The sequence below is a fragment of the Glycine max genome, chromosome 11, assembly GCF_000004515.6.
Source record: "Glycine max cultivar Williams 82 chromosome 11, Glycine_max_v4.0, whole genome shotgun sequence".
In the NCBI taxonomy this organism is placed as follows: Eukaryota; Viridiplantae; Streptophyta; class Magnoliopsida; order Fabales; family Fabaceae; genus Glycine; species Glycine max.
In genome coordinates this window covers 4,079,946-4,090,024 of record NC_038247.2, presented here as the reverse complement: position 1 = coordinate 4,090,024, position 10,079 = coordinate 4,079,946, and the positions used below count along the sequence as shown (strand labels likewise).

Genomic DNA, 10,079 nt, shown 5'->3' with positions numbered 1-10,079 from the left:
CAAATAAATAAATAAAATATTTATATTTTTTTATTTTCTAAGAACATATATTTATTTTATTCACTTTAAACCCTTATTTTAATTAATAAAATTATTTCTTCTTATTTATTTAATTAAAAAATCTTATTATTTTTTTAAAACTCTAAAATCTTTATTAATTTATTTTATGAAAAATGGAATGTTAAACAACTCATTATCATTTCCAAATTCCAATTATTTAATCATGTATTAAAATCAATACTATATGATTCTAATTATTTAATCATGTACTACTATATGATATGATATTGCGAAAAAGAGAGATTGATGGAAACCATAATACACTTATCCACTCACAGACATATTTAGGATCCACAATTAAACAGAAAGAGAATCTGAATGTATAATTATTTAGCAACATATTCCATAACTTGTGTGTATACTTTTTGTGGAGATGACAGATGAAAGGTAGTATATTTTAAGAGAGAGAATCTAATTCTGAGTGAAGGTAAAATTATCCCATAATGGACAACAAAAGAGTTGTACGCCGGCGTTTAGTAACTAATAAAAGGAAGAAAAAAAAAAAAGTGGGTAAACACAAATAGGAAGGACGTGGCAATTCAAACGATGACGAAAACATGAGGACACTTTTTCACTTGGCTTGTTCGGGTGTGTGTATTATTAATTATATTACTTGGCTTTCCATCAGAACAGAACAGAAGTAGGAAGAGTTAAAGGTTTGATCTTTGAGGTGAAGGTCCAGTGGTTTGAGTAGCCAAACCTTAGTTATGGATGTTGAGGCAGAGATTGATCGCTTGCCAATTGACCTGTTGGCTCATATTTTTGTTCTGTTCACTTCCTTCACTGATTTGGCACAGTAAGCACTAAGCATATATGAGTGTTTCATTTCATTGTTTTAATATATAATTCATTCACCAATCGTTTCGTGTGGATGTGGTGTTTGCAACAAGGGCAAGTGGTGTTTGCAAGAAATGGAAACAAGGGGTGAAGGAGTCTCTTGCTCGGAGACACAATCTCAGCTTTGCCGGTTGGAAGATGGATGATGACTCCACTGCTCGCCTTGTTTTTCATGCCTACAACCTCACTAAACTAGAAATGTATGCATATATATTATATATGCCTTTCTTTCTTTCTTTTTCTTTTTCAGACCCTCAATTCCTTTCTGTTCTATAAGGATGGTAAAATGTTTCTGACATCTTCCCTTTGATGTTGATGGTCTTTCTTAAACATCAAAGTGAACTTTCTGTATTGATTTCCCGAGCTTTGGAGATGGATTGTAAATTTGAGTTTATAAATTTTGATTGTACGAGGAGTTGAATTGGCAATTACCTCTGGTGACTGGTAGTATTTGGAGAAGGTTGATAACATGCTTATTTAGGGATAGATGGATAACATGATGCTTTGTTTGAAAGCATAGGCTTTCACTGTGACTGTTGTAGTGATTTAAATTGCAACTGAATTGTGTATATACGTAAAATGGTAATCAGAGAAATGGGATTCTGCTAGATTTTTGAACTCTTAAGTAAAAGCCGTATTTGTGTTTTATTTGAATCCGCACCATTTGCCTTAAGCCATATCTCTAACCTTTTTTTCTCCAGATATGTGGTGGCACTGTGGGAGGGTTAGGGTAATAGAACAGTAGTCATTTTACTTTATTTTCTCTTTTGTATTAAGTTTTCTGATATGGAGATGCCTATATTGAATAGGAGTGAGGGATGTTTCGTACAATAGCAAATAGTGATTAAAAAGACTAGATTATCCATCTTAGGTGTGCCATTGACTTCGATACTTAAAATTTGGCACCTGAAAAAAGCAATAGTTGAGTTTGATAGTTTATCACCGGTTATAAGCTGACGAGTTGTCATGATGTCAAGAATGTAGATCTAAGATGAACAACATTTATTGTCTTTTGTATTTGCAGACCGAGGAGCTGCTGGGGTTGCCAAATAACTGATGCTGGACTTCTCAGAATATCTTTTGCTAAGTGTATCAGCAATCTCACATCTATATCATTGTGGGGTTTGACTGGCATCACAGATGAAGGTGTTGTTCAATTGGTATGTTATTGTTCTGCTTTTGTAACTTAAAATGTTTGGGGTGTGGGAAATATCTGCTTGGAATGACTTGTTAGGAAATAGGATGGGACTAAAACACAATACTTGTCTTCAGCTCCCGGAAAATCTTTATTAATGTGTCACAAGCATATTATACAAGTGAAATTGACATTACATCCAATCTAAAATCTCATAGCGTTAGGTATATTGGTATTCCCGCATATGTTACTCAACTTGTCTTTTTTTACTCAATGAGACTTCTCTCACACTTGTCATTCATTTTTTGTATTGAGAATTTTGGTTTTCTACAACACCATGAATGGGATGACATTCATTTTGCACCAGATTATGACAGTTGGGATCAATTAGATGAATCTTGGGAATTTAAGGCTATTTATGACTAGATTAAGCAGATAGTGTCAGGTTGATGAATTGTTATTTTGGGTGTTTCTACATCCTTTGCAAGGCTAATAGCGTGTTTGGATTTCAGTTGAGAACCCAAAACCGTGATTTGGGCAAAAGTTACAGCAGACAAGCTTTTGCCACCAAACCAATGTTTGAGACTTATTCCAAAGAAAAACCACACACACACTATAAGTCAATGGAAGTATTGTTCTATCTTTAATTCCTTTTGCTTCTCTGATGACAACTATTCTAACAGATATCCAGAACTAGATCTTTACAACGTCTGAATGTTGGTGGTACGTTTATCACAGATGAATCTCTGTTTACCATTGCAAGAAGTTGTCCAAAGTTGGAGGTAAGTTGTAAGAAATCAAATGTTAGGCTTTTCTGTTGAATTATTCTCCTTCTCCCATAACAAAAGGGTGGGAAAAATAAGTGCATTCTGCAAAGGTTTTTCATTGATGCTCATGGTCAACAGAGAAAATAATCATTCCAATTTACCATTGAGTTTCATTTTATGCACTATTAGTGCAAAAGGTTTGACATTGTCATACAATCAGAAACCATGGTGCTTATGACTTGTAAAATAGTTATTGTAAACGTTAATAAATTTATCATACTTGGCAACTTATGATTGAATAATACTGTAAAAATCATTTTAGGTTTATCTTCTTCTTCATACATTAGTGCATCAGACTATTTACTCTTTATGTTGTTTAGAAATGGCATTTCATTCATCTCACTCTGTCTATATTTAGTGTATGTTAGCCTGATCATCAATCTTTACTGGCTTTAAATGTTTGTGGTATTCCATTGCATTAACATGATTGCTTCTTGTTTTTTGTTCAGACCATTGTTCTTTGGAGCTGTCGTCATGTAACGGAGAATGGGCTTTTTGCGCTAGTTGATCAATGTTTGAAGCTCAAATCAATGAATGTGTGGGGAACAAGAGTTCCTGTGGAGTGCCTCAATAATTTACTTATTGTAAGTCCAGCCCTTCAGATAAAAGTTTGAAACTGGACTGCCTTTATAGAATGGAGTTCAAGGTGCTCCAATAACAGCGGTATTTTCACTGCTTAATTTTTTATGTATATGTCAAAATCCACTTCTTATAGGAAATATTCTGTGACAGTGTATATATATTGTACTTAATCAAGTTGCTATTTACTGTAAAGGATCAATTCATAAAACAAGTCATAATCAACGTTTATTGTACTTTATTGATTCATTTAGTGTATATATTTGAAAGTCTCCATCTACCGACTATATATATGGAAGTTGCATTAAAAGTATAGAAGTGTATTATGTCTACATACTTTAGATAAATTGCTCAACAAGTATTTAAGAAAGAAGAAAATAAAATAAATTAACAAGCTAAAATAATTAAATTTTTTCCACAAGGTATTATTAACTTGTACGCCTTAACTTTTTAGCAACTTTTTTACACAAAGTTTGCTTCTTTAATTCATTGCATTCTGTGTTTGTTGAAAAGTTTACTTAACCTGACAAGACAAGTTGATTTTCCCATTCATATACTAGCATATATTGATGATTCTGCATTTTTGCATATTTTAAAAGATCTTTGTCTGATAAAGTCATATCAAGCGGGAAAAAAAATAAAGAAATCAAACACCGAACTTTGGCATAAGTATTTAAGATTATTATGTTATTCAGTTATTACTATGATATTTCTATATGTTATGTTTTTAAAGAAAATTTTATTATTTGAGACACTTATTTTTTAAAAAAATGTAATTAACTGAGATTTAATTAAGATTATTATAAAATATTTAATATTACATGTACAATTAGTTATATTTTATTTCATATATGCTATTGTTTATTTTAGACATTTATTATATCTAGGCCTTATATTGTATTCAACATTGATATTGATACCATTTCTATTTTCTAATCCAAGAGAACAAAAGCCGGTCTGAAATCTGATAGCTGATAGAGATATTGTCCTAACAGATGGAATGGATCAGGTTATTGAGTTGGAAACTCAACTTCCAGATGGTATTTGCTCATGATTAAATAGTGTAACAACAAATCTACACGATGTTCTGATTTTGAAAGCTGCGCAAACCTCATGCAAGTCCCTCTGTTAAACTAAAATATCCATGCTCCATATTAACTGTTAACTATTAACTATAAGGTTATATGGTTAAAATGTAGGAGAAACCACTATATTGTTTCAACATCAATACAGAAGTGGAAAGGGAAAGGCAGGTGATAAGAATCATCATTATACAATTGCAAGAAACCGTAAGCCCGTAACAATGACCAGGAGCTTTCAGCCATCCTGATCCTATATTGCAAATTTCCTATTCTGTCGTTGACTAATGTTACCTTGGTACAAATCCTGAAACACAATAAGGGGAAATATTAAAATTATAATAAGGGGGTGTTACATAACATTAGTTAGGGCTACCAGCTAAGACATCATATCCACTATCACAATGGAGAGCCATCATAGTATGAACCATAAACAACAATGTAAGAAAGGTTTTTCAACCCTTGGAAACTTGAACCAAGTAAACTCAGCCTTCTAGCTATTCGTGTGTAAATAAGGGTAGGTTATCAAATATTGCAAATTGCAGGTTGAATCCCAAACACCCTAGAGAAAAAGAATTCTCTGATCCAACATGATCATGATTCATGAAGATTGGTAGCAAAGCTTAAGCAAGATGATTTTTAACTTGTCAAATTTGTGACATCTTAACATATCCATATAAATAAAATTGAAAGAAATAAAGCACCTAACAAGAGCTTGGTCAATAACTTCAGGCTAACACATGTAACTATTTTATCAAATCATTTTTCCAACCATGTTATGCACCTAAATGCAATAACCGAAAAGGAAATGTGGCCATCCAGAGTTCCAACATCTAGAAATTGAGTTATATACTGAAAAACATACGACATACCTGAACTGCTCTGGATGCGTTCTTAGCCTTTCTTGGTTACCATCTACCTCAGATGACCTCACTGATCCTTGATTATAGCCTCAGCAATTCCAAAATTTTGTTTTATCTAATTTCTAGCCTATAAGCAGTTCTATGACATTTCACTGTTGGAGGCAGTATTTCAGTGTACATACTAAAACACTAGAAACCCCGCTTATAAAGAAAGCTCACTTATGATACATAAATACGTAAATATTATAACACTAAGAGCTTCACTTGAGACTTAGCTTGCATATGGTATACAATAATACTCGTCACAGTTACAATAAAACAGCAATAAGCAGGAAGTAAAACACGAGGAAACACCAGCAATTTGGAGAATGGACTGGTGAAGCTGATCTGGAGAACTGAACAGATCCTGTAAAGCTTCCAGCTGTGTTGGTCACTGGACTTGTATTAGGTACAGCAATGTTCTTGCAAGATCCAAAAGGTGCTCCCTCCTGTAAAATCGCAGTAATTATGTAATTGTCTGCGATAAATTTTTATGATCAAAATGCACAGGTAGAACCAGTGCTATGATAGAAATCCATGCACATCAAGAATTCCACCTTGTCATATGATGCAACACCAACTTATCATACACCCAAAATTCTGCACTTTTTATGTGAGGGCCAGACACCTTGTCAAATGATGCAACACCAACTATACCCAAAATTCTGCAATTTTTATGTGAGGGCCAGACATCTTTGGTAAAGAAAGTAGTTATGCAGAAGCTTATTTCTCTCTTTATTTTAGAGTTTAACATAGAAAAATAGAGGCAGAAATAATAAAACCATCATAAAAGACTCCCAAGAGCTAAAAGTAAATTTTTAGTAAACAGTCAAAGGATACCATGATTTTAAATTTTGGCTACTTTCAACAATAACTAAAACTAAACCTTTCTTTCCCCAACTCTAGATTGATTATCTCTTGCATTATGATTGGCTACTTTCAATAACACACTCACAGAATTTCATATGGGGATATTTTAAATTTGATGACTGACCAACTGTCTTCCTCAAATTCAGACAGAGTATCTGAATCAAATTGATATAATGTTATGTACATAAAGGGTCAGGCTAGAAAGTATATAATCTCAAGGCCTGATGTTTCTTGTTCATGTGTACAATCAACTATCAATCAAAGATGAATTCCATAAAGTTGGCCTGAAATTATTCTAAATTAGGTTCCACTCACTGAGAATACAAGACGTATGAAATAAGAAATTATCAGAATAAAGAAGAAAGTTCACAAACAAATGGCATCAAGCCAATACATATCTGGATAAGAAATGCAAGCAAACCTGGCAAGCAGAGATTGTATTACAGCCACACAATGAATGGCCATTCATTTTATCCACGATATCAAAAACACCACCACCATCACTCCTCTGCATGAAATTTCATTTAGAATTCTAAACTGGATATGCGAGGAATTTTCTGTATTATTGAATTGGAATAAACAACACAGAAGAATGAGGAATACCATGTAAAAATTAACTGCTAGGAAGTTAGGCAACACATTCCCTGCAGCTTTGTAACATGTGTTCACCATATCAACAAGTGGAACCGAATGCTCTTTGCATGAGTCAGCTTCAACTGGATCTGTTGGAAAGTAATTCTGCAAGAAAAGTGATGCACTTCTAGAATTTAGCGGCTTTGATTCTTTTCTATGCGGGCAAGAACCCCCTTCAACTCCAGGATCTCCAGCTGCAAGTCAGAGAAAATTATGAGGTTGTCATTTCATATCATGCAGAATAGAGATATCCATGTTACAATGACATTGCACTTACACTCATTCTCAACCATGTAAGACCACTGATAAGCTATTCCTTCTTCAGCTTCCTTTGAAGCATCCGAAGTGAAAACAAGAAGTCGGTGATTCACTTGAACCATCTCTGTTACAGTGGGCCAATCTTCTCCCTTTTTAGGCATATCAGACACAGGAAACCAATATTTATCAAGTCCAGCATTTCTGAATAGATTAGTCAACCCCTTCGGAGTATGCACATAATCCTCAATTACAATGGTGACGATCTCTGTCGGGTTTTGAGTCAAGAATGCCTCCACTTCTCTCAAAGTATTTATTGCAGGTTGCTGAGAACATTTTCGGCATGACACATTAGACAAATCCCCACAAAAGCAAATTTAGATAGTACATTGAATAACAAAGAGGGGGGTTACAGTTAGATTACAAATGCAGTGAAGTTGAAGCATTGCCCTCGAAATGAATGACAAAGCCAGATATCATTCTCGAAGTCGTACATATCCAACATCAATCCTCTCGCTCCATTCTAAGCAACATTCATCAAACAAATGAATAAGAATCACTAAAGAAACAAGTAAATTATAAATACCTATGTGCATATAATAGTTAATATCACTAAATTTCCTTCATCCTGAAGCTATGTACATATAAAATTAAAATCAGTGACTTCCCTTGATGGTGAGGCTGAAAAAGAATCCAGAAAATGCAAAATGAAGAAGAAAACGATGTGACGTTTTGTTTCTCCGAGGAATCTCACAAAAGAGGACACAAGAAGACATACCCTCAACTGGTTAGTAACAGTGTCTTCTTGATTGTAAAAGGTGAGTCTCTGAACTCCTCCAGGCAAAGGTGGCGCATCCACGATGCTGAACGAATTATGAGTCATGATCCACGAGTACTTGTTGAAGGGCAAACCATTCACCTGCATGTCCCCAACAAAAATAAAAGAGACAGTTAATGCTGTTGTTATCAGTGAGACATGTTATGTTGTGTTGTTGGAGGTTACGAGAGATGTAACGATGGTGGCTTGGCCTCTGGTGCAAACGGGCCGAGTCCTGCCCAAAGCGGGGCAATTGCCGCAATAGAGGCCTGGCCCACAATCGGTGGCAGCTGTACATGCTTCCAGAACCTGCGAATTATGGCAATAATATTTTCATTTCAGCTTATGAATCTTAAAACAAGCAGTAGTTGTAGTTTGCATGGATGGATCATATCATATCATAACTCAGTGGAAACCTTAAATACCTGGCAATTTCCATTAAAGCATGCGGCGGAAGAGGTGAGGAAGAGGGAGAAGAAGAGTGGGGCAAAGATGGTAGGGGCTGAGGCTCTGCATTTGGTACGGGAATCCAACAAACGCGAGCACATGGGCATGGCACCACCACCACACCAGAGAGAGAGAGAGAGGAAAGGTTGAAACTTAAAAGTTGAAAGGAAAAGAAAGAGATTTTACTGTGCAAGAGGAGAGAGAGAGGTTGATCAAAGTTTCGGCTTTGTAACCTTTAGTTTTTCTCGTATTTTGAGGCGATTGCTTAACGTTTATGTGTGTATTATGTAATGCACTTTATTATATTATTTGAATTAAGATAAGAAAAATGTTTATTTAATACAAGGCCGACAACATGGGTTAGCCTTGACACATGGGTTCTGTTTGGTAGGAAAAAAAAGAAAAGAAAATAAATATAAAAATATGAATCTGACAATAATTTTATTCTTATTTTTCATTCTCTTCCTCTTCAAATAAATGCATCCTTAAGTTGCTTGTTCTACATACTCTGCTACTTTCTGATATTGCTCTCCCTAGGGCTGGGATCTCTCTCTTTATTATGCTTTTTCACGTGGTGGGGTACGTTGCTTCTGCTGGTGGTGGCTGGAGGCACCGTTTTATGATAGGCAACAAACCATGCAATTTCATGCCCGTATTCATATGTCACGTGTACGTGTACAGACAACAGGCTCAGCAATATATCATAATTTGGTATTCAAGTTGTTTAATATCAATAATCTCTGGGCAAAAAACAGGTGTTTATTATCAATGTTATACGACACTCCATGCCTATGATTATTTCTGGACTAAACAAGTATTATTTCTAATGGAATTTTTGCATTCAAGAAAGAGTCTCAATTCGATGGTTTAGACTTTTGGATAAACTTTAAGTTATATTATAATTAATGGGTAAAATACAATTCATAAATTCATAATGATCAATTACAAAGGTATTTGAAAAAAAAAAATCATTCATTCGTTAATCATTTCTAACATTCAACTTATTCATTTAAAAATAACTATAGGCTTCAAAAAATTATGTTTAATTATTACAATATTATTGTGAGCAGAGCACCTAATGACGAAGTAGCAAAAATAAGAAATGAGCTTTCAACTTCACATTAAAAAAAACAAAAAAAGCTTTCAATAACATTGGGAAAAAGAACAACTCAGCTCATCTTAAATAATTTAATAATCTAAAAACTTAACATATATATTATTAACTATCGATGACAGCGTTTGTCAAAAATATTTTATGCAATTAAACTATCTAAGCGGATAATTATATCATGCGTATCATTCTCATAATGTATTACGTTAATGAAAATTAGTTTGTACTCCGTTGTAGTGTCTTAAAATTTAAAGCATAAATGCTAATATGATCCATTTGATTATAAAACAGTTATTGTCTTCTTGTTTTTGAAAACCTATATAAAGAAATAGATTGATCAAAGTAATTGTTATAGAAGTCACTAATTGGGTATATACTTACCCAAATGGATGCATGCTAATGTTTTGTGAACTAGGCTATGTTGAAATCAACAGAAAAACTTAAGGATACATATAGAAGAACTTATCTATACTTAATTTAAATTTATCTTATCGCATAAACACTTATTTAAATGTTTAAGAGTTTAT

General features: G+C 33.9%; 2 protein-coding genes across 4 annotated transcripts; one reads left to right on the top strand and one right to left on the bottom strand.

Annotated features, from left to right (window-relative positions):
* The first annotated feature begins 613 nt into the window (after positions 1–613).
* Positions 614–3,751, top strand: LOC100791638 (F-box protein At5g67140). Its single transcript, XM_014763843.2, has 5 exons — positions 614–856; positions 951–1,097; positions 1,922–2,057; positions 2,716–2,814; positions 3,309–3,751. The coding sequence occupies exons 1-5, from the start codon at positions 768–770 to the stop codon at positions 3,471–3,473; spliced, it is 636 nt and encodes a 211-aa protein (XP_014619329.1). The 5' UTR covers positions 614–767; the 3' UTR covers positions 3,474–3,751.
* Positions 3,752–4,592: 841 nt separating this feature from the next.
* LOC100810371 (PI-PLC X domain-containing protein At5g67130) lies at positions 4,593–8,702 on the bottom strand. Of its 3 annotated transcripts, none has more exons than XM_003538763.5 (9): positions 8,420–8,701; positions 8,181–8,303; positions 7,956–8,096; positions 7,602–7,700; positions 7,200–7,503; positions 6,893–7,116; positions 6,711–6,797; positions 5,390–5,868; positions 4,593–4,824 (listed from the first exon to the last, which is right to left on the bottom strand). In XM_003538763.5, exons 1-8 carry the CDS (start codon positions 8,546–8,548, stop codon positions 5,689–5,691), a joined length of 1,287 nt encoding a protein of 428 aa, XP_003538811.2. In that variant the 5' UTR covers positions 8,549–8,701; the 3' UTR covers positions 4,593–4,824; positions 5,390–5,688. The 3 variants fall into 3 exon arrangements, with proteins under 3 accessions (XP_003538811.2, XP_040862554.1, XP_014619328.1); XM_014763842.3 differs by lacking the exon at positions 4,593–4,824 and adding an exon at positions 5,977–6,084 and having other exon boundaries at positions 5,726–5,868; XM_041006620.1 differs by lacking the exon at positions 6,711–6,797 and having other exon boundaries at positions 8,420–8,702.
* Positions 8,703–10,079: the final 1,377 nt, after the last annotated feature.

Coding starts and splice junctions, on each gene's coding strand:
- LOC100791638 (XM_014763843.2), top strand. CDS start 768: ATGGATGTTGAGGCAGAGATTGATCGCTTGCCAATTGACCTGTTGGCT. Junction 1,098..1,921: donor AACCTCACTAAACTAGAAAT/GTATGCATATAT, acceptor TTGTATTTGCAG/ACCGAGGAGCTGCTGGGGTT. Junction 2,058..2,715: donor ATGAAGGTGTTGTTCAATTG/GTATGTTATTGT, acceptor CTATTCTAACAG/ATATCCAGAACTAGATCTTT.
- LOC100810371 (XM_003538763.5), bottom strand. CDS start 8,548: ATGCCCATGTGCTCGCGTTTGTTGGATTCCCGTACCAAATGCAGAGCC. Junction 8,304..8,419: donor GCTTTAATGGAAATTGCCAG/GTATTTAAGGTT, acceptor CATAATTCGCAG/GTTCTGGAAGCATGTACAGC. Junction 7,504..7,601: donor GCTTCAACTTCACTGCATTT/GTAATCTAACTG, acceptor AAATGTTCTCAG/CAACCTGCAATAAATACTTT.